Below are 24,450 nucleotides of genomic sequence, written 5' to 3'. Positions count from 1 at the left end.
TGTAAAGGTGGTACATTGAGCTTAGTTATTTGCAAGTATAAATGGAAAAAAAAAAAAAGCTTTATTTTCCCCTTCTCCCTTTCCTGCTTACCTGAATTTCTGTTATTGTTTAGCCTGAGAGAGACCATGTGACTTAAGAACAAGGGAACTTCTGTTTTTTTTCAGGTTGTTATGTGATTTTTTTCCTTCAAGGTCCTACATCCCAGTTGCTTCAGATTATATTGAAAGCTTCCTGCTCTCCTTCCTTTCTGAAATAATTGTTTCTTTTCTTTAACATGTGCATGTGCAAATGAATGCACACATACACACAAATAAATTAGCTAGAAACTGAGACAAAAATGTAGCTTCTATTGGCCTTGTACCACTGATGGAAAGTGATGGCACAGAGCAGCCTGCAGGCACAGTTCTGCCGAGGTAGCAAATGCAAGAGCAGCCGCTGTTGTAGTGACATGTGGCCTGCACACCTTAAGGTTATTCATATCCTAGGAGAGCTCTTGTCTGTGTTGGAAGGCAAAGAGAGGCAGCTTCAGGAAACAGCTTTGTCTTTCCACAGAGTTTCGAGTCAGTTTTGTGGCGTGAAAAATAAGGCACTGAGCTGGTTTTTGCTCTCAGGGGCCTCTCCTGCTGAGTTACCTACTAGTTCATTAGGTTTTCTTTTTAATGAAAACAGTGTTTCATATTCTTAAGGCCTTTTATAACTCTTTAGTACAAACATAGCTTCCTTTCCAAAGCCCCTGTTTTCCTCTCTAACTGGACATAATGAGTTTATTCCTTTTTATCTTCTTAAATGGCCAATGCTGCTGGTTGAGGAGAAGAGATACTTCTTAATTCAACACAGGTATTAGGAAATCTGTTTGCTAGACCTCTTTGCTTGAGAACGTGGAAAGTAGAGTGTTCTGTTTGTGGTGCCTAGCCCTTCTGGCCTGCCTCCTAAACTAACATGTCTAAGCATTGTCAATGCACTGGCTTCAAAAAAACACCTGTATTTAAAGCTACCTGGTGGGGAGAATGCAGTTTTTCTGTCTCTTTTTTTAAAGAGGTTTTTTTTTCATGCCCATATGTCACTGGTATTCTGCGTGGACATATGTGCCTATGTGATATTTTTTAGCCTCACTGTGTTAGAAGCCAAGGTTTGCCTGATCATGCTCTCTCTGTGCATTTTTGTTTCTGTTTTACTTGTGCAGTAACCCTTGAGCCTGCTGACCAATTTTGTCAGCATGGACATGATTTCTAGGATGCAGTATTTCAAGGAAGATGGGTAACTGCGTATGTCCCCTGTATAGGGAATGTCCCCACTGAGAGAAGCGCAGTAACTATAAGACATCAGATCTACTAGGAGAGCGTGCTCTTTTGAATACCTCAGCAACAGAAGAGCTTTGGTCAGAGCTTACAGTTTAGTAGAAACTAGATAACTTAAGTCCCCAGATGATAGAAGTCTAACTTCACTGATAGCTCTGCCTGTGAAAGTACTCGTTTCTGGAAAAGCTGTTGGTGGAAAAATACCTTTGGCTGCAGGGTTTCAATGCTCAGGCTGTTTTATTGCCTAAGCTGAGTAGTGGACTCGTGTTTCTTTGCTATTGTTTTTCTACTTGGACTGTTATATATTGAAACCCCACGATGTTTGTGCAATATTAGTGGTGAGCATGGAAACCATTTGTAATGAATCCAGTTAGGAATATGCAGTATATACATCTATTTTGTTGCGTTTGTCATGGTGGGGAAAAAAGAGAAATGACATGTTCTAAAACACTTTTGAGGCTGTAAAGGGGAAGATTTTTGGTTTGTTGCTTGTATATTTTAGATGACAGATTCTAAGGGGCTGTGTGACATTGTTGTATTCCTAAACGAACCACATACCCACTGATGGCAGCTTTGCAATCTGTAGCATTTCGATATTGATATTTTTGGAGTTTGCTAGCTGTGGCTCATAACTATACCTCAGCCGTTTAGCTCCTGAAGCCATCTTTTCCACCCGTAGGTTCAGATGATTCCCTGGAAGGTCTGAGATTTATCAGATTTTTCTAATGGCAGACCTCATAAGTCAGTTTGAAAGCTCTCAAATAGCACATGAGTCAAACCGTCAACAGCTTTAAAATGTCACAAGCAGGACAGCTGGTCTTGCTAAAGGAAGGGGTGGTAACTCTGGGACAAGTGCCATTTTAAAATGAGCAGAAAAGGTCATACTTAATAAATTAAAAAAAAATTAAGGGAAAAATTGTTGAAAGGAATTATGAATTAAAAATGTGTGATGGTTTGGTGTTTTCTTAGCTGACATTTACATCAGCTTTCACACATCTCATATGACTGAAAATCTGATTAGATGTGCTTATTTATCTTCTAAATATCTTCTATCTATCTATCTATCTATCTAGCATAAAGGAACATAAATAAAGGGTTGCATCTGATAAATATGGCTGATGATTCTTCATCAGGCTGTCGAATGGGTGCCCTTGCAGAATCAAAGCGTTTGTGCCTTTAGCTTGCTTGCTTCTACTCACATTTCTACCACTACATAGGGTAAACACAGCGTTTAACTGGGTTAGGCTCTGCTTTTACTGAAATGTCTGGGTGTCCCGCAATTTGCAAGCTAGACTAGCTATTAGAGAGGGCATATAATGCAAGAGCCTCTTGCTTTCCTGTGCATTATGAAAACTGATACCCAGATTCACTAGCGGCAAGAGATAAAAACAGCAAACAGATCAAACAGTGCCCAGCTAAGAAATGACCTTAACAGCATATTGGCAGCCATCGTTGAGGACTTGGAAACCCACATGGATTAGTTCTGGAGCCCTTTGTATCTCAGATTTCTGAACTGTAAACCATTCTGAAAATTTCACACTTCTGAAAGCTTAGATGAATTGATGGCCTTAATGTACCCAGAAAAGTGTCACTTGAATAAAAAGGAAAAAAAAAAAAAGAAAAAAAGAGTAATTCTTTCACCTGTAAAATAAAGTTTAAATAGAACATGAACTTTGTTATTGTGGGATGGGAGGGAGTGAGCAGTGCAGCTTCATGTATTCAAGAGATAGTTTTAACATGCACAGGTATATTATTGCTGGATTATTGTATAAAAAGAAATTTATATGAAAAGAATAAAGCCAAGCATCTACAAATGTTCCATGCATTTAAATGTCAATTTTAATTTCTCGTTTTATTACTCATTTCTTACAAAATAGTAGTTTTAAAGTCAGGTTTTCCCTAACATTTTTATTAGTAACTCAAATGAGAGGAAAAAAGTAACAAAAAGATTAAATTGAATTGAATTGGCAAAGGAGGGATATTGCTTTTGTGAATACATGCCAGAAATAATTAATTAATGTATTTATTTATTTTCTTTCTCCTGCCTGTGTAGTTGCAGCTCTATTCAGAAGCCAGTGTGGCTCTCTTGCAGCTTAATAACCCTAAGGGTTTCCAAGAACTGAGCAAGCAAGCAAAGAAGAACATGACTATAGATGGAAAAGAATTGATACTTAATCCTGCTTATTTACTTTGGGACCTCAGCTCTGTCAGTCAGGTAGGTAAATTTTGTTAAGGTGTGTAAATATTACAATATCTAAAATTTCCAAGTAGAAGCTAACTAATTTATGACAAGTAACATAGAATTTTCCAAAAGCTTGGACAGTTAAGAATCCAGTATTTGTTATGTTGTAAGAAAAGGGTCACAAGAACAGTCTCACATCCTGAAATCAAGAAGGCAGAAAGACCACAAGGGCAGCTTCTAATTGAAATTTTCTTGATCTCTGCTGAAAAATCTTTGCCCTTCTGCATGTGTTCTGATAAAATTGTGTGCAGTGAGTTCCTGAAAGTCTTCACTGATATCAATTGTCAGATAAGTAGGTTTCTTGTATGGCACTGGAGAGGCTTTTATTATCAGACATCACACTGTTTCCTTCCTGATGTTTTTATTTGGCATTTTTTGCTTTGCAGCATCACATATGCTGAGGAAGTTGCTTTTCTTCCAAAAATTTAAATAACGGAAATTGTAGATGTCTGAGGAAAGTTTTACATTAAATAAATGGTTTATCAAAAGGAAATGAAAATGTCTGTTTAAACATAAGATCTCTCTTTTTTTTTTTCCGACAGAATTTTACTTTATAGTAAACATCAAATAACATGGATAAAATAAACATGTGCTTTATAATAAAGCTTGTGGTGTCTGTTTGTATACTGTGAATTTACTTTCAGGGAACTTTTCTCATTAACACAAACCTTGAACTTGGACTTCATGCTTCATCATGTTAAAATAGTGCATTCTTTCACAAATGGGTACCTCACCAGTGCTTGCTGGTGTTCCTAAAAGTTAAGATATTAAGCTGTTACACCACTGAGAATGTGTAAGTTGCGTTACTGTACGTATTGGAGAAGAAGGAGACTTACCTACAAGGCATAGAATTTGCGGTGAAAGTGGTAGTCATTACAAGTTCAAGTTTTCCTAGTTTTTTCTTCTATAATTAGACGTATTCCTGTAGGTGGCCTCAATTGTTAGTTTTAGAAAAGATCATTAAATTCTCAAAAATCGGATGGCAATATATGCTTTACTGTCATAAAAACTAATGTTGTTACTTACTTGAAACTTTCTGCTTAAAATACTGCCTTTTTAATAAAAAGCATGCAGAAACATTTAGCTATTTTGATAGCAAATATTAGGTTTTTGTTATTTTTTCCTGTTAAAAATATATATGTGTGTGTGTATATATAAAACATATGCATCTTATAGAGTGGTCAGCAGATGTAATGATACCTTGTGGTCAGCTGCCGATGTCCGAAGAATATATCATTGATCTTTATATATCAGTAGACTGTAGTCCTTTAGAAGAGTGATGGTGTTTGATCAATATATCTTTATTTTGAATATCTAAGTCTTGATGTACTCATGCACTATGTTAAAGTGTACTGCATGCTATCTGACTGGATCAGAACTTGAAAAAAATATATATATGTGTATATTTTTTAATCTAAGAGGATTTTTCCTTTTTCTAGTCTAAACAGGATGAAGATATTTCTGCCAGCCGTTTTGAAGATAATGAAGAGCTGAGATATTCCCTGCGGTCAATAGAGAGGCATGCCCCTTGGGTGCGACATATTTTCATTGTCACTAATGGGCAGATTCCTTCCTGGCTTAACCTGGATAATCCTCGGATAACTATAGTGACGCACCAGGTAAAACAAACAAACAAAACCCACAGAACAAACAAAAAATAAAACATCAGGGGAAAATGCCACTGTTAAAAGTTATATCTTTGCTTTTGGCTGATAGAGGATAATGCAATTAAAGGCTGCATTTATGAGGAAGGTACAAGTGACCGCCTCTTTCCCCTTTACATCCGTGGTTTATTACACCCTAGTGTATTCTTGTATTTCAGTTTGGCTAAGAAAGTAACTGAAGATAAATCAAACCGTCGCTTAGTCCATTTTTCCAGATACTTAGGCTTCAACTAACATGTACCCGTGTCTAATTTCCTTATAAAATCTATTTATAAAAAAAACTGGGGGGAAGAAAATGCCATCTGAATCTCAGTCTGTAAACACTGTCTCGGGATGAGCAATAACTTAATAAACTTCAGACAGGATGGGCTATAGTTACTGAAACTAGGATGTTGGCTGTGAGAAAAGTAGCTATGCATTCTAAAAACATTATTTAGAAAGGGGAGAAAAAAAGGACTCAAAGTTTCCTGAATAAGTGAAGCAGCAAAAATACCCTAGTGGCTTCTTATTACAAATTCAGGAGTAATTTTGGTATCTTGAAATGCTAGAACCGAAGAGGTAACAAGACACTAATTCAACTTCTGTTGCTGTCTGCTTGCTGAGTTATTTGTAAGAGATGGAGGAATCCTGACTCCTTGAATGTTGGAACAGGCTTGAAATCTGGGGCAGTCCGAACTGCATAAGATGAATAAATATGTACTTGCTGGGCCTGATCCAGTACCCAGTGAAGTAAATAGGGGTTTGTGTCTAGCCTTGACTCAGGTGCAGCTTTGTTAGTTAACTAACCCACTTGAAAATGATTTTACGTAGGAAAAGGAGATAAAGTTTGTTTCTTTATTGCTAATCACTTTCTGATGTGCTGGGCCTCTGATAAGTGTATTTTGTTTTATCTTGCCTTCTGAAACTGTTTGGGGCTGTTGGGTTTCTTATCTTTCTTTTTTTCTCCTTTTTGTAGGAAATATTTCAGAATGTGAGTCACTTGCCTACATTCAGTTCACCGGCTATCGAAAGTCATATTCATCGTATCAATGGCCTCTCTCAGAAGTTTATTTACCTCAATGATGATGTTATGTTTGGAAAGGATGTTTGGCCTGATGATTTTTACAGTCATTCTAAAGGCCAAAAGGTAAGCTGTTATGAAAGGATGGAAGTTTCGGTGCTAATACCATGGAAAGTAAAGAAATAATACTTTGAAGGGGAGCATGAATATAAGAAGCTTCTGCTTTTCCACTTTCCCCCTACTCCTCTCCAGGGATCATTGCGTTTAGTTCGAGAGTTGTTATCAAAGGTAAAAGGGGGAGAAAGCTTTTTTTTTTTTTTTTTTTTTTTTCTGTGGGGAGGGAATTTGTGCTATGTTCATGCTTAGGTTCAGAACTACCTTTATGTGTGTTTGCTACTGTGTTTCAGAGGGTGTATCTGTTCCCTGCCAGGCTTTCTGCTTTCCTTTTTCATCAGTGTAGTTCCCTAATTCTCCTGCATCCTGTCTGTGCCTGCTTGAGCCCATTCTGGTGTTCAGCAGCTGCTGGGCTTCCCTCCCTTGTGAATTCCTTCTGCTCCATGGGAAACGCTCTGTGCAAAAGGCAGCAGAAGTAATTCTTCCATGGGAATGCTGAAGTCGGGTGGCTTTCAAACTGCTCCAATATTTAAGTTCGCCATTAACATTCTCTATTCCAGACCCCAGAATAGCTTTGCCGACTGTATATAATTATTTACCGTGAGTGTTTCTACACATTTAGTAACAACTGTGGTTAAACGAAGAAAGCAGGCAGAGGAAACATTAGCAATAACCTTGCTGAAAGATTGTTGCCAGCTAAGTTTTCTTCCATGAGCTTAATCTACAGGAAAGCCACGGAGGAAAAACTTTTAAGATTCTGTAATTCTTTGCATTACAGAAATATGCAATGTGACCCAGAAGATACTAGAGGCTAGTCAATTAAACACTTCATGTGGGCAGATGTGGCACATCTGCATACCCATACATTTTGTATACCAATACATGCTCTTACTGTGACAATTTTGCAGCCTAATAGGAAAAAAAAATGCCAGGAGGGAAAACAAATTTGCCATGGTCATTCTAGGACTAAACCATGACTAGAATGTGGGCTTGAATCTTCTGGTTTGGTGTCCTTCATGTCAAACTATATTTCCATCTGCACAGATAACAGTAGTAGGAGTCTTACAGTAACAAAACACCAGAGTTTTAAATAAATGTTTTTATTCCTGTTCTGGACAGGTAGAAGGGACAATTGCAAACAACAGCGTCCATCTAAACCTTGCTGTTTCTAGTATTCTCCCATTATGTCTCCATCTGCAGAGTAATAGGAGTTGTACAAAAGTAGTTTAAGGTACTGTAAAATTATTACTTTTAGTATGTGAGGGCATTTGGAGACTTACAGATGATTTAAAATAAATTATAAAATAGTCAGGTATTTGCCAAATCCTGTGCTTAGTGTATTTTTATTATTCTTCAATTATTCTTCTTTCTCTTATTATAATAAGATCAGTGCAGTTGAAATGTTTCTGACAACCTGATCAGTAAGTGCTTCAGTTGGAAATATGCTACTAAAATCCTGAAACAATAATGCCTAATGAGGAAAGTGTGTAGTCTTAAATGCCTGAGAAGTTGAAAATACACACACCTGGTTTATTATCTTGGCAATTCTTAGAATTATTTAAATTGTAGATCATGAGGGATTATGTTCAACATGTGCTTGTTATCTGATGACTTGTTACTAATGAAGAAACATTTGAGTCAGAAGAACAAGTGAATTGCAAAGCTGTTTTAGATTTGAAGTTCCTCCTTTATGAAATCTTAATATTCACTTGAATGTGTTTTGCAGCAATGAGTGGTGGGGATGGAGATTTGGGAAGTCCGATTTTCTGTTTCTAGCCATTAGTGCCTTGCTGTGTATGGCTTTGGAGATTCGTTGAACTTCTGAGCCTTGATTTCCTTTTGCCTGAAAATGATAGTATTTACTTCGTAGGTGATAGGATTTAAATGCTGTTTGTGAGGTTTTGTGAACATGTAAAATAACATGCACAGGGAGGGAATTTTTTAAAGTCACTGTAGTCCAAAACTTAGCTCTGTTCACTTTAATTTACCTGTCCTTGTTATAATGTTGTTACAGGTTTACTTGACTTGGCCCGTGCCAAACTGTGCAGAGGGTTGTCCTGGCTCATGGATTAAAGACGGTTACTGTGATAAAGCCTGTAATAACTCAGCCTGTGACTGGGATGGAGGTGATTGCATTGGTAAGATGACAATGTCAAATTTAGAAACAATGAATTGACCTGTTTTTCTGTGGATGTAATGGTAGCACTTTGAGTAGTGTTACAGTTTTGACATCTCCCTTCACATGCCCTCCATTAATATTGCTTACAAGGTTTTACAAATGTGAATTCCAAATCAAACTCAGATCTTGTCGTTAAATATCTGGCCAGTGTAGTTGCTGGGAAGACTTTTTTTTTTTCTGTGAGAATTTGTGGTATTACTTAATTTGCAGTGTTCTGAATGTCTCTCCCCTCATGGAGGAAGTTGTCCCAACTAGCTTTACTCATGGCTTACATGTGGAGTTTTTAAAACCATAGTCAAGCACACTCCAAGTAGATTTTCTGCCATTGCTTTGAGTGTAGTCTGTGTTCCACTGTCTTTTCTTTTTGATCTGCTTTCTTGTCTCCTCAATATTGCCAACTTGCGAGCACAAGGAGTAACTTCACTTATCACTTTCCTTGTTACCTCTCTTCCTATCAGGCATTTCATTTCATGTTTTCAATTATTTGTCTAAGAAGCTAGAGGATGACTTCCAAAATGAGCTCATCTTAACTCCCTGAAGTGCAAAAATTTAAAGCACAAAATGCCACCTGGTAAATCAAATTTATCTTGCAAGTTCTGTGAAATCACAGCTTTATAGCTTCCGAGAAAGGACATTTATCTACTCAGATACTCTAAACTGTGATAACAGCATCACATAAATTGGCAAAAAGTCACTGTGAAAAGCTGCTTCTTGCTCATAATGCTTTTTAACTTAAGGTGCTTGTTGCTGAATGTCTGCCTGGTAGATCCAATAGCTTTTTAGTATAAACGAATGTCTATACCTTCTTAATGCATATCTCCCATGGAAGAAAACCCCAGGGGCTGTTGCTGTGTGGGGGTCTAAATCTGTTTATCCATTCCTCGGTTATCCATTATATCCACACCTTGGAAAAAAAAAAAGTTGCTTTAACAGAAATGTGAAGTGGGAACAAATAATGCTCCCACCAACCAGAAAAGGCCTGCACAGTTGGACATGCTTAATTTCCTGGAAAGGGTGGTCTTTTTTAGACTCTTATCCATAAATAGAGAGGATTGTGAGAGTGTAAAATGAATAGACTGTTTTTTTATAGTAATGTTTGACATGTCAAGATTCTTCAGTCTCAGCACAGTGTCAGTTTTTTAACATCATTCTGGCCTGAAAAGCATCTAGGTAAAAACATTCCAACTGAAAGGCTGTTTCCTGTATACACGCAGAACAGTGTAGGTATGAGGGGAAAAAATGTATTGCTGTTTGGACATGTGTACACTGAGGATTTGTCATTTCTCTGAAGATTATCTGCGTTATGTTTTCTTACTTCCAGAGTACTCAGTTGTCGTGCCTAATCCTTTCCTTGTTATTATTGGTGATGACTTTGCACACCCCTTGGAGTGAGAAGGGACTGAAGCTACTATTTCGATAAAAATGAAGGGGAATAGATATAAATGAGAGGAAAATTTTACCCATAGTGTAAGGTACTGATGACAAGCGAGGTGCTAAGAGCCGAGCATGTCTCCTTAGTAGAAAGCTGCCATTATGAAGGCAACCAAAGACTGCATTAATGATGAAATGGGCAGTTCTTCCCAGTCCCTTCTGTATCCCTGGCTACATACCTGTTTCCATCCCTTCATTTGCATTAGTATTTTGTTTTTAAGAACAGTGGTCAGAAGGAAGAAGACGGGTTAATTTGTAGCTGGATGAGATGCTAATACTAGCTGCATAAATGCTAATGCTAGCACATGGTTGTGGTGTGCAAGGAAGTGAACGCACCCTTTGGCAACAGAGCAGTTTTAGATCAGCCTATGCTGATCGTGAAGTTACACCTCAAGTTCCTACATGGATTTTTCAGGAAAGTAGGTTAGAAAAAGGGAGTGATACTTATGGCTTGAGGAAGTGGCACACCCTGGTAGGGCTGTGAACAGTCAAAAATGCAAGCAAGAGAAGAATGAAACAAGTTGTCTGCTTGCCTCTTTAAAGTTGAGACAAAATGCATTGTTAACTTTGCTGCATTTTTAAGTTCAACCCCAAATTTAGATAGTATTTATTTTTGCACACTATAGATAGATTTTGCACTAGCACACAGAGGGCTAATTAGCAATCACTGTGTTGTAGCTAAATAAGATTTAACTGACTTTTCAGCCTAGCTTAACAATGTGGTTTAAAATATCACCACAATGCACTCCAGGAAGAAGGATTTCAAAGGACTGTTTTTTTGTTGTTGTTTTTTGTGTGTCCCTCTAGGTAACAGTGGAAGTAGTCGCTACGTTGCTGGAGGTGGTGTGGTCGGAGGCTTAGGGAATGGACTCCCATGGCAGTTTGGTGGAGGAATAAGTGGTGTTTCTTACTGTAACCAAGGCTGTGCTAATTCCTGGCTAGCAGACAAATTCTGCGATCAGGCCTGCAATGTCCTCCCCTGTGGATTTGATGCTGGTGACTGTGGGCAAGGTATGTAAAATACATCACTGATAAACTTTCTGTAGTGATTCTCTCGAGCAGACCTACTTTTTGGGTTTATTATTATTCTCCGATTGTGCTCAGATGCCCTGCAGAGTTGTAGGAAAAAAGCTGGAGAAAAAGTCAGCAAGACTTCCTATATCTATGAATCCAAACCTGAATTTTATGCTGCTTTATTTGCTGAAGCAGTTATTGGCCAAGCATGGACAGGGTACTTGATATTGTACAGAGTAGCAGGCACTGAATTCCTTGCCTCAAGAAGCTTACATTTGAAATTATATTTCAGATATTCAAAGAGTCTTAGCTAAGAACAACTATGTTTGCTGATGCTCACCCTAGCTAACAAATGAGAGCTTGAGATGCAGGTTCGAGCCATGCTCTGCACTGCTGACACTGGCTACTTTCAGTCACCTGTGAGTACTGCCAAGAAGTGAGAGTTACCTGAAAATGTCTTCTCCTCGGGCGCTGCTCTTTGCAGAGCCTTCATCCATTAATTGCACTTACCCATGGACAGCTGGGTTCAGGATGGACCTCTGAATCTCAGTGTATCCAAAAAGTGAAAATCATTAAACACGTTTCTCTGTCATAGAATCCATTGGGAAGTCTTTTAATACTAAAATACAGGCTATTTGGACATGGAAGGTTACAGATTTACAACTATAATAAAGAAAGCATGGAAGGTAAGGAGCTAGATGCAAAGTGCAGTGTGGTAGAGCTTCAGGTAGGACAAGGAAATCATGGAGAAATTAGAGCATAGATAGAGCAATGAGAAACTGAAGTTTGAAATGAAAGGCTAGTAGGAGTGCTTGAAGTGTTTGAGTGGGTTTTGGCATAGACAAAGGGACAGATATGAAAGAGTAAAGGCTTCCCTGTGAGCTGAGAAAGGAGTTTGTTATGGCCTGCTGTGCTACTGGCAGTGAAGTTTTGTTTGTGTCAGAGCTGACAAAATAATTTATTTCAACCTTAGTGATTCTAGAAGTCTCAAATTGAGATATATTACTGTAGTGAGGTCCCACTTTTGTGACTAAAATGAGACAAAAACACAAGTGTGTTATTTCTAATCTGTCCTTAATTTTAGGTAAGAAAAGCGTAGTAGTGAGCTATGTAGTCTCTGTAGGTAGAGACTGAAAATCTCATCACTGAATGGTGGCTTTTAGAACTGTCAGTGGAAGGATTGGCTAAACGAGAAGTGTCAGACTTCAAACTGACAGAAATTTCTTTTTTTTTTTTCTTTCGCAGATCACTTTGAAGAGATGTACAAAGTGACACTTCAGCTCAATCAGACTTACTATGTTATTCCAAAAGGTGAATGCCTGCCCTATTTCAGCTTTAGTGAAATAGCCAAGAAAGGAATTGAGGGTTCCTATAGTGATAATCCAATTATCCGGCATGCTTCCGTAGCTAACAAATGGAAGACTATCCACCTCATAATGCATAGCGGCATGAATTCAACCGTGATCTATTTTAATCTTACGTTTCTAAATAAAAATGATGAGGAGTTTAAAATGCAGGTAGCTGTTGAAGCTGACACTAGAGAGGAGCCAAAACTGAACGCAACCTCCACACAAAAATCTACTGCAGAACATAAAACTCCAACTTCAGTACCAGAAGCTGAAATGATATTTGAGGATATTCCTGAAGAAAAGCGCTTTCCAAGAATCAGGAAACGTCTGAACAACACGATGGAGGATCTCCACGAAGTGGTGATAATGCCATCAGTTAATGTGTCTCTGCTTCCCAAAGATGTTCAGCAAGCTCTCCAGAACTTGGAATTAAAACTGGTAAATGGAGATATCACTCAGAAAGGATTTAATGTATCCAAGGCTGCTCTCTTGAGACCTTTTCAGTTCTTGACTACAGTAAAGATCAATGCAAGCCTGGAAAAGAAGGGTGTGGGTTATAGTTCAGAAAATCAGAAGAACTATACGAGTACGCATAAGGCTCATAAAGTTTTGAATGATGGCAAAATAGAAACAACAATGAAAGCAAATGAATTATTTTCTTCAAGGCTGATAGGGACAAAGGGCAGTGTTGTGACAACGAACACAAACAAGCTTGCTTCTAAAATAAGACCTAAATCCCCACTTCCAGCCCAGAGCATGGGAAATGGAAATGAATCTCAAGAGAAAGTATTGAATGCACTCATGCTAAAGGGAACCCAGAAACCAAAAAATACTGGGACTGTAGAGATTGGAGAAAACATAGAGGGAATGGAAGGAGAAAAAGGACACAAACAGCTGGATACAAATATAAGAGAGGGGTTACTGGGAAGAAAATTACAGTATTATGCTGGAAGTGACCAAGGCTTTTTGCCGTGGGAGAAAAAGAAGTATTTCCAAGACCTTCTTGATGTGAGTATCTTAACTTCACTGCTTAAGTGGAATAATTAATAGGATTTCATTAAATGATGGAAAAAATATGCAGTATTTTTTGTTTTGTTTTCGTTGCTGCTGTGCTGTTGTTTTTTGAAATGTGGCTTGCTTTTGTGACAAATACTGAGATTTTTGAGAACTTCTTTGAGTTTTCTTACAAAACTTAATTTGATGGTCTGGACATCTCTTAGCTAGGCAGTGAAAACCAAATAGCCATTTCCTTTCTCTTTCTACTAGATTCTTAGTCAGATTGACTCTTTATTACATGTATGTTGATACAGGGCCAAAATCCTCAAATGCCAAAAACACAGCGCTACATCCTCAAATATCATGCAGTTCCATCTGAATGTACTGCAACAGAAAGACAGAAAGCTGTTTTTTGTTTATTTTCTGTGTACAACTTTTGATCCATTCTATTACCCTCCAAAAAAAGAATAAAAAACAAACAAAAAAACCCTTAAAACCTATGTATAATGGGAATTATTTGGGGCCTAAAAACTAAAATGAAAGTCTATCAGCAGAACTGTCCAGACCATGTCAAGAAAGCATGCAAGAAGAGAACTTCTCTAGAAAAGAAGATAGAGACTTATTCTTTTGATAACAGCTGATTTCCACTCCTTCAAATACCAAAGGGGCTATATTTTTAAAAGATCACCTGTTTCTGTTGGTCTGGGATTGGCTTTTTGTACAAGGAATCTTTCATATTTGTAGGATTTCAGTACATCTAATATGGATGAGTAATCAGCCAAGAAGGTAAGTATTACAAATATGTAAGATAACTAAAGATATATATACAAATATATATAAGATATATACATATATCTCATATATATATATGTATAATATATATTTTACAAATAAATAAGATAACTAAAAGTGGCTCTGGTGTTTGTGCTTGTGGTTTCTGAGAAAAAACATTATGAAAGATTTTTATAGATCAGAGTATAACAGTTTTGAGGGGAAAAGTTACCTTTTTTCCTCTCTTTAAAGTGAGAATGAAGAAATTTCAAGAAAAAATATTGAAGATATTTCTTAAAGTATTCAACTACTGGGAAGAGCTGACACCTAGCCAAAATGTCAGTTTTCCTGTGTGTTTAATTCTTTTGGTCTTTTTCATGATATAGCCTGAATGTATACCTGTCCTGCTGCTTAGGAAGAAGAATTATTACTCAAACAGATGTCCTACTTTACTGATGGTAAACATTTTGGAAGGCAGTTGAAAGACACGTTTGCTGATTCCCTCCGATACGTAAATAAGCTTTTAAACAGCAAATTTGGATTTACATCTCGGAAAGTCCCTGCTCATATGCCTCACATGATTGACCGCACTGTTATGCAAGAGCTACAGGATATGTGAGTATGCCTTTGTTTGGAAGAATGTAAAACTGTAGGTGATGTAATTCCATCTTTCTGTTACTGCTTTGTTATAGCTATTCAGTGTGTTGATGGGTACTCATTTAAATTATGTTTTGAAAAGGGAAATGAAGAATTTCTCACAGCATGATAGTTTTCATTCATGAAACATGATAAAATTCACTCTAATGTAAGGAAATTTAACAAACCAAAATACTAAACTAAGGATTTTTTTTTTGTCTCTGTAGGTTTCCTGATGAATTTGACAAAACATCGCTTCATAAAGTGCGACATTCAGAGGATATGCAGTTTGCTTTTTCATATTTCTACTATCTTATGAGTGCAGTCCAGCCACTAAATATTTCCCAGATCTTTGATGAGGTTGATACAGACCAGTCAGGCATATTGTCTGACAGAGAGATTCGCACATTGGCCACAAGAATCCATGAACTACCATTAAGTTTGCAGGTACTCTTTCTTTAGCAGTGATTTTTAGGGTTATTTCAGTTGTAAAATCTGAAATAGATGTCGTAAAAGGAATCACATCCTTATTCTTCCCTGCTTTGGCATCTGCCTGTTCTTAAACTTAAGAATATGAAATTAACATGTTGTATTTTTTTGCTTATTGTACTGAGTCAACAATTAAGTGTTTTAGCATCATCAGAAGAACAGGTTGTTGGCTTCAGAGTTCAAGAAAGAGGCTCGCTTTTACTAGAAAAGATCTTTACTGTAACATAAACAGTAGAAAAAGCCTCTAACAAGAGCGTGGATGCATAGTAGAAACAGTCCTTGTCATGAGGAACTTGTAGTCTAGGTAAAGAAGTGAGACGAAGGGTAGAAAGAAAGTTAACATTCTAGTAAATACTATGCAGTATAGTAAATACTATCCAAAGATGCAGTCATAGTATTTATGTTTTTTCTGGGAACTTGATGAGCAAAAAGATGGCTGTTGTAGGACTTAGACTCTTGAAGAGACAGTAGAGTTTGTGCTATTTCTATTTTACAGAGAAGAAGGAGGGCACAAGTCAATAGAAAAATTCTTGTTGCGCAAAGTCAGTGCTTTAGCAGCATATTCCTGGCTTGTGTCTTAATCAGAAAATCAGTCTTTCTTTTGTTTCTGGTACTCACTTTCTGTTATAAAATTTAAAATTCTATTTCTGGTTTTCAAATTCTTTACTGACTTGGCATCATCAGTAAATCTGTGTTCACTTTTTAAATAAAAATGTCATTTCCTCTACTTAAGTCATGTAAGTAGAGGAGTCATTTAGCCAAAATTCAACTATGCACTGAGGATTTGCTTTGCATAAAGTATATGCTGAGGTCCATGAATTCAGCATTTGTTGTATTATTGTCTGCTGAACTAAGACTGCTTTTCATACAATAATGTGGGAATTCCTTATGTAGATAATGTTTAAATTATATCTGAGCACCTTGAATTCAGGAAGAAATTTATGAAATACTGGAACTATGTCAGTGAGAAAACAAGTTTACTTTTTTTCTTTTTACTCTTCTGATAGGATTTGACAGGTCTAGAACAAATGCTAATAAATTGCTCTAAAGCTCTCCCTGCCAACATCACGAGGATTGACGTCATTCCACCAACTCAGGAAGCGTATTATGATCCCAATCTGGTAAGAAACACTGTCCTAAAAGATGTTAGACTTCTTTGCTGAGTGTATATTTACACTTGAAAGTTATGATTTCTAGAAGAAAAATACAAAAAATTCTTCCTGTGAGCACATGAAATAATTATGTTTTAAATATGAAACTTCTGTAAGTTCCTTCCTATTTTTTAAAGTCAATAAAATTTTCTTCAAAGCAGGAAAATGCTGAGCTACTGTTTATCATTATATATAGGATTTAAGCAGTTAACCTTTTTAAGAAAACTAATTCACTGTTGTGAATCAAAATGACAGTGTGCACCAAGAGGCTCTTGCCTGATATCTTTCTGACTAGAACTTTCTGAAAAGGCTTTGCCTGAAATTTATCCTGTGTATTTTAAGCAAACAGAACTAGGGGAGTTAGTTCCTGAGCTAACCTTTGTAACCTGAAGTCTTCTCAGTAACTCCTCCTAAATTCCAAAGATTTAAGTCTTAGCGTTAGATATTCCAAAAGGATTTTAGGTCTATTTTGGTGATTAATTCTCATTGAAATTAGTGGGAGTTTAGGCCATCTGGAATCTTCAGATCTGAAACTAATAACTGAAATATCTTTACAATATGACTTGAATTTCTGAAACAATATATGCATCTTTTTTAAATATTTTAAATACTCTAACGAATTGATCCACCTGATGTTCTAGTTCCACAGAATACAGGTCATGTAGAATATCACTAATGTTATCAGTAATGCCTGATACACTAACATAATTCTTTTTGTCAGTTTAAATAGTGACTCAATAATGTTTTTGTTTCATACAGAAGCCCAATTTGCTTCTGTTGTCTGCAACAGCTAAATTTCTAGCAATGAGTTTGGTACTGTGGAAGTATCCCATGAGAATGGGCATTTGATTTCCCAGAATTGTTTTAGCACAGCTCATGACTGAAATAATAAGGCTAGTATATATCAGCTGTTCTGCAGAGCTTGCCTGGGCAGGGTTACTGGTTAGCGTTGAGTGGCCTCCATCAGAGGAATGGCAGACAGCTGTCAAACTAGCTACAACTTGTGATTATTGCACTGAGGATGAAATGTGAAGTTGCAATATTCCTGCCAAAAAAATCCACATTTTTATATATTATATATGAGATAGCTGATGTTATACAGCAGTATTTTTTATTCTAAATAAATAATACTGTTTTTCATTCCAGTGTTTGCCATTCTTTGTTTCCTATAAAGTTCATCTTTAAAGCAGACTCTATAATCTTTTGAGTAAAATATAACATAAGAAATGTTTTCTTCCAGCCTCCTGTGACTAAAAACCTAGTTACTAATTGCAAACCTGTGATTCAAAGAATCCGCAAGGCATACAAGGACAAAAACAAGTATAGGTACGTTATGATACTCCTGTGAAAAGTAATGTTAGCTTTTGTAATGCAGCAAGAAGACGCATGCACTGTGTCCAGTTGAAGTTTGGACAACTGGGGGTTGCTCAAAGAGTTATGTTTTAGTGGGTGGGTCTGGGGGTTTTCTCAGACCCGTAATCTCAGAAATTTGCATCTAGTTGCATGTGGCCGTTTGCTGGCACAGAGCTTAGAGCCTTGTCCAGTCTCCATTGCCTCACTAGCAATGTGACCAGTGTCACAAGTAGCTACACTGTCCAGTAAGACTGTAGAGTGAAGGAAGGGGTCAGATGCCACTTAAGGCAGCATTTGGATGTTATTATATATTCACTCACAATACCTCAAGTTGTGCTTTATGATTTGTAAGTAGTTCCCTTCGAAGGAGATTTTATACTAGCACTTAAATGCTGACACAAGAAATGAGATTGACAAATATTAGAGGGCGGGGAAGACATTACTTGATGTGCTTAATAACGTATACACTGCTGTAAATCAGTTTAAGATATATATTATTCTGTTGATCTCTAATATTAAGTAACTGCTTTAGCTTTGTGAGCTTTGTCAAAGCAATACATTCTTAGATGAGGCTTCAAGGAGCATCTTTCTTTGATCAAGATGGGAAAGGTATTGTAGGCATATGCGTAACACCCTGCAAGCAGGTCATAATCTCTCAAAGCCTTTAAGCTGAAGATATCCTTCAGAGAGTGTATCATACTTCTGCATTTCAAATACTTGTTTTGTCTGTAAGTTATTAAGTTGTAAGGAAGGTTTGTACTGGGAATTTAGATTGTAGTTTTGTATTTAATGTTAACTCTTTTAAGGTGTTCCTGCGTTGGTGACCGAAAAGTAAAAACACATCTCATCTGAAATGTAATTTTGAATTACAGCTGTAAACAGCAGCAACTGTAAATACTGTAATAGGGATATGTCTACTTTGTAGCTCTTGTGCTGAAACTCTTAATTTATGTGTGTATCAGAATTCAGTTCTTCACTTTATACACACTAATACACAAGGCTCTCTGGGAGACCATTAGCTGAAAAAAGTAAATATAGTGATAGAAATCCAGTGACAAACGAAAATGAAAGTTGGACAGGCAGATGCCTAAAGAAGGAGGAAAATTAAACATTTACTGAATTTCATCTAGGTTGTGATATTAATGTATAAACATTATTTTAACAAAAAATATTTGAAATAAGGTTTGAAATCATGGGAGAAGAAGAAATTGCCTTCAAAATGATCCGCACGAATGTTTCTCATGTAGTTGGTCAACTAGATGACATACGAAAAAATCCCAGGTATGCTATTGCTTGATTTTTATGAAGTCTTGATGTTGCTTTAAATTTTTGTTTGAACAGTTTCAAATATTTGTGTGCTGAGGCAAAAAATAATTTGTCGCAGTGTATCATTTGCTGCATATTGTAGTGCAAGACCATTTTAACCAAAAATTTTATTATCTTTTTTTCTCTTTAATTGAAGTGACTGCTAACCCCAGGAGTTAATTAATTTGTTACTTTCTTTATATCTTTCAAACCTTTGAAAGCTTACAGAAAAATTTCAGCTATTGTTAAGCTTTTCATTTCTGGCATTCCAGTTGGCATACATTTTATATTGGAGATAATCTTTACAAGAAAGACATTTTGATGTATTTATAAAATTTGAAATAGAACTTGAAGGTGGATTATTTTGTTACAAAATCAGTTTTTACATGCGTTATCCTTTCATTCTCTGTTACATCCTGGAAAAAGAAAATTAAAAAAAAAAAACAACAGTAATCTTTTGTGTGTGCGAGAGAGAGAGGGAGAGAGATCCCTTTGCTTTGATTTGCAACGTGGAATAACCTTGTAGCCTGTAAATTATTTTTCCTCTTTCAGAAGGAGTTCCCAATCCAAGGGACCAGGTCAGGGCAGCTAGTCCAGGGTAAACTCCCCGAATGAGCGTAGCCTCCAGTCCTCTGGCTCTGCTGCTTTGCAGTGCATGATATTACTTGATAGTGTATGCATAATCTGCTGGGTTTTGAGGAAGAAAAGGTGTGTTTTGTTTTTCTCACATGTGGCGATTCAAAAGCTTTTGTCCCCTGCACATAAATGCCTCAGGCATGATGTTCCAATGATGCCAGATTCTCTTCAGGCTGACAGCAAAGTGTAAAGCCCTGGGTAGAGAGATTCACGTCTGTCTCTCTTCTAGAGAGTTCTCCCTATTTCTCTCTTCATGTAGGAAATCTGAACTTCTTGCTGCTCTTTGCACAATGTATAATTCAAAGTACAGCAGCTGGCCAGAACCCATTTTTTTTAAAAAAGGTTAACAATTCCAAGGTATATTTAACCGGCTATGATTTCCCCTGGGGGAAGAGTAAGGCTCTTGTATCTTGCACTATAAATAAAGCACATACCTTCCCTGTGTGTAAGAAAGGGCATTTTTGCTGCCAGCCCAGAGTGGCCAAGGGTGCATAGCTGTTTAGTACACTAGCTGCTGCTTTAGTTGCAGCTACTTTTGGTGCCTTTCAATGCCTGCTTGTATTCACTGAAAAATAACTCCTTGCAGGAGGCACTGGGACACTGTTTATGTGGTCACAGCGATTTCCATATAAATTATATCCATATTATTATAGCGGCTTATCTCTGTGTGATTCAAGTCATGTTCACATAAGTCAGGGCAAGAGTCTGGCTCGGGACCGAGTTTTCCCTCATATGGTTTTCAGTAGTTTTTGAGTTTCTCTGAAGGCTGCAGAATAAATGATAAAATATTAATAATTGCCTGTGTCTCTCTGCTGCAGTGGAACTTGTTTTGTTACTTAAGATACCTCACTCATGTTAACTCATTTAAAACTTTAACACAAAATCCCACCTTGCGCAAATAGTAACACTGGTGGTGGTGAGGCTGGATGAGGGGTATGGGCGGTCAGTAGATGGCAGCACAGTACACAGCTAGGAAGGACACGAGTGTGGTTTGACCTTAGATACCAGAGGTTTTGACTTATCTTAAAATAATACACCTATAAGAAAACCTGTTACCTTTATCAAGCATATTAATCTATTTAAAATGATACCATTTAGGGTGGTGATCAGTGGGGCAGAGTCTAGTTGGAGGCCTGTAGCTAGTGGTATCCCCCAGGGGTCAGTCCTCGGTCCACTCCTGTTCAATTTATTCATCAATGACCTGGATGAAGGCACAGAGTGCTCCCTCAGCAAGGTTGCTGATGATACCAAACTGGGAGGAGTAGCTGATACCCCAGAGGGCTGCGCTGCCATCCAGAGGGACCTGGACAGACTGGACAACTGGGCGGTGAAAAACCTCATAAAATTCAACAAGGCCAATTGCAAGGTCCTGCACCTGGGGAGGAATAACCCCAGACACCAGTACAGGCTGGGGACTGACCTTCTGGAGAGCAGCTCTGCAGAGAAAGATCTGAACGTCATGGTGGGCGACAGGTTGAGCATGAGGCAGCAGTGCGCCCTCGTGGCCAAGAAGGCCAATGGGATCCTGGGGTGCAGTAAGAAGAGCGTCTCCAGCAGGTCGAGGGAGGTGATCCTGCCCCTCTACTCAGCCCTGGTGAGGCCGCATCTGGAGTATTGTGTCCAGTTCTGGGCTCCACAGTACAAGAGGGATGTGGAGCTGCTGGAGAGAGTCCAGTGCAGGGCTACGAGGATGATCAGGGCCTGGAACATCTGCCCTATGAGGAGAGGCTGAGGGAGCTGGGCCTGTTCAGCCTGGAGAAGAGAAGGCTGAGAGGGGATGTAATCAGTGTCTACAAGTACCTCAAGGGGAGGCAGTGAGGAGGATGGTGCTGGCCTCTTTTCAGTGGTGGCCACCAACAGAACTAGAGGGAACGGCCAGAAACTGAAGCATCCAAAGGAACTTAAGGAAAAATTTCTTAACAGTGAGGGTGACAGAGCGCTGGAAGAGGCTGCCCAGAGAGGTTGTGGAGTCTCCTTCTCTGGAGATCTTCCAAACCCGCTTGGACGCAGTCCTGTGCCACGTGCTCTAGGTGACCCTGCGTGTGCAGGAGGGTTGGACTAGATGACCTCTAGAGGTTCTTTACAACCTTAACCATTCTGTGATTCTATGATTTGGGTTTCTTGTTGTTATTGTTCGTTTTTTGCCAATAGCCTTGCCATACTTTTAAAGGAAATATTCTAACAAAGACTTATTATTTTCCAGAAAATTTGTTTGCCTGAATGACAATATTGATCACAATCATAAGGATGCTCAGACAGTGAAAGCAGTGCTTAGGGATTTTTATGAATCAATGTTTCCCATACCTTCCCAATTTGAGCTTCCAAGAGAGTATCGGAATCGTTTTCTTCATATGCATGAGCTCCAAGAATGGTATGTTATGCAAATTCTCTTCAAATTTCTTCAAGTTATGGATAAATATAGACTACACTGATACAAGTCCCATTTCTCCCAGTGTTGTCATGGAGTTGGAGGTGAATACAACTTAAAAAAAGATTTGAATCGGCTAAATTTTGAGGTTTGCAAGGTCTGTTTTTTTTCTGTTCCTCTTAAATTCATTCAGTTTTCATTGATGGGCCCCGACCTATTTCAAAAAAAAAGTTTTGAGTAAATTCAATCCTTCCTGTCTTTAAATCAGATGGACAATTAACATGGAAAATGCTTTTTCATCTTTAGCATGTGAAATTGGCGTACATTTACCTTGTGATTGATAAGCATACTATAAATAATATTTTAATTTCAGAAATTGGGGAAGGTAATTTTGAGAACACAAGCGAAAGGCTTGCGCGTATAGTGGTAAAAATGAGATAAGAATGTAGAAGGGTAATTTTATTGCGGACCAGCAGATTATGGGAACCAACTGCTAGTAAAGAAAGGGAAAATATTAGGGGAAGTTTAGAACAAAATATTGTACGTGACAGGAATGGCCATGGGCTATAGTGGTACAAACCATATTGTAGGCAGGAAGAATGGGAGGGTAAATCCACTGCTCTTCAGCAGTTAGCTGTATTAACCTCCTGTGCTAGAGGAGGAGGCAGCTGGGTATCATTGTCTCCCTTCCGAAGACATCTGCCAAGAATTTGTTCTGTGTTAACTTCAAAAGAACACTCTGCAGTCAAAGAAGGTTTCTATTGGGATAGACTGCAGCATGTTGAAATGTTAGTGGAAATTCATTTTTAGCTTCAGTTGAGTTTTTCACTCTTATTTTTGCACAGTGTTAAGCTTTGGAAAATAAATAGGTAAACTATTTAAATGTGTTTTCTTCATTCTCTTTCATGGAAACTCTTTAGTTTAAAGTTTATGCCTTTGTATGTATAATGAATGAAAATGTCTTTCTCTTTCTCTATGTAGGAGAGCATACAGAGACAAGCTCAAATTCTGGACCCATTGTGTTCTAGTAACACTTATTGTATTTACAGTCATCTCATTTTTTGCTGAGCAGGTAAAAATATATCATCTTACCAAATTTATAACATATAATTTCTTGCTGTATCTTTAGGATCACATAAGTGGAGTGTATTTTGAACAGATCTTGAAGAATAACCTCTGTTTTCACAAAAGAAAGAATAATGAGATAGGGCTACTGCTTAGGTTGCTTTGATTTTTAAGTTACCAAGTTACATTGGTAAAAGTGTAAAGTAAGTTAACAGGAAGAAAATTCAAGTAATGCTGATATTCTAGGCTGGCTGAGAAATATCTTAAAAGATATTTAGGAACCGGATCTAAATTTCGTACAAAGTAACCACAGGGACTGCTGTTGAATTTGATAGATTTTGGGCTCAAAGAAAATGACTCCAATTTTGCAGAGATAAAATGGCTTTTTTGAACATGATTACTCCTGCTAAGCTTAGAGGCAGTCAATGGAACAAATCATATGGGTAATTCTTTGCAGGTTGGGGCCTTAAGTAACTCTTTCCGTGGTCTGATGAAGAGGGTGTAATTCTTGAAAGGTTGGCTGTTAAAATTTTTGTTTTGTTTTGTTTCACCCTATAACTTGTGCATGAATCTTTTCCTTGATTTTTAGCTTCTGTATATATTGAAAACCTCTGCATTACTAACTTGGTTCAGAAAGGGGATAGTCAGCAATTCAGTAGGACTGTGTTTTAAGATGCCAGCTTTGCCTTTATCTTTTAGTAACTGAACATGACCTGATATATTATATACCGAATTTTAAATAATCAAATATAGGCATACTGCGTTCTTCAATTTCTGCGCTTATTCTATTACTGACAAGTTGAGTGGAAATGTATATGCCTAACTGATGAATTTAAGTAATAGTTTTTTCTTCCTGTGCAGTGGACAGGAAAAAAAAAATGCAGTATTGATTTAATTACCATACACAGTCCAGATTTTATAGAATTTCTAGGAGCAAAACCAGAACACTTGTGCACTTCTGGCCTAGCAAAGAACTAATTTTTTCTTCTTCTTCTCAGTTAATTGCACTTAAACGAAAGATATTTCCAAGAAGAAGGATCCAAAAGGAAGCTGGTCATGAACGAATCAAAGTGTAGAAGAGCTTTATTTTGAAGATCAGTCTACCTCAAGATGTGATAAGCATTTAAAATCTCCTTCATAAGTGTCTTTATGACACTTTATGTCACTTATGACACTTACAGTCTGACGTTTAATGAAGTTAATATGAAGGAAAAAAAAATCATGTATCTACAGTTGTTTTATCTGCAGTCCTCTTTGACATACAAGCTGCTGGAGCTGTGACAGAAATCAAAACAAAAGGAAAAAAAAAAAGAGAAAACCTGTACATCACTGGTACATCAACTGATCTTACTTGACAGACATTAATTCATGGGCATGTTATCCTTTTT

At 37.5% G+C, this 24,450-nt stretch overlaps 1 protein-coding gene across 1 annotated transcript in view; it reads left to right on the top strand.

Annotated features, from left to right (window-relative positions):
- GNPTAB (N-acetylglucosamine-1-phosphate transferase subunits alpha and beta) overlaps positions 1–24,204 on the top strand; it is a 42,419-nt gene extending 18,215 nt beyond the window's left edge. Inside the window, exons 8-21 of the mRNA XM_088521592.1 lie at positions 3,353–3,514; positions 4,981–5,160; positions 6,161–6,331; positions 8,334–8,457; positions 10,737–10,940; positions 12,189–13,300; positions 14,475–14,674; positions 14,923–15,142; positions 16,192–16,305; positions 17,576–17,661; positions 18,871–18,969; positions 21,833–22,000; positions 22,979–23,069; positions 24,061–24,204. Of these exons, the coding sequence (XP_088377718.1) occupies positions 3,353–3,514; positions 4,981–5,160; positions 6,161–6,331; positions 8,334–8,457; positions 10,737–10,940; positions 12,189–13,300; positions 14,475–14,674; positions 14,923–15,142; positions 16,192–16,305; positions 17,576–17,661; positions 18,871–18,969; positions 21,833–22,000; positions 22,979–23,069; positions 24,061–24,138 (3,009 nt within the window). The 3' untranslated portion in view covers positions 24,139–24,204. The remainder of the gene's footprint in view (positions 1–3,352; positions 3,515–4,980; positions 5,161–6,160; positions 6,332–8,333; positions 8,458–10,736; positions 10,941–12,188; positions 13,301–14,474; positions 14,675–14,922; positions 15,143–16,191; positions 16,306–17,575; positions 17,662–18,870; positions 18,970–21,832; positions 22,001–22,978; positions 23,070–24,060) is intronic.
- Positions 24,205–24,450: the final 246 nt, after the last annotated feature.

This window comes from Tinamus guttatus, unplaced genomic scaffold (genome assembly GCF_059628265.1).
Source record: "Tinamus guttatus ecotype Peru unplaced genomic scaffold, ASM5962826v1 Tinamus_guttatus_pri_ptg000125l, whole genome shotgun sequence".
In the NCBI taxonomy this organism is placed as follows: Eukaryota; Metazoa; Chordata; class Aves; order Tinamiformes; family Tinamidae; genus Tinamus; species Tinamus guttatus.
The sequence above is the reverse complement of the archived record's forward strand: the minus strand, read 5'-3'. Positions and strand labels throughout refer to the sequence as shown.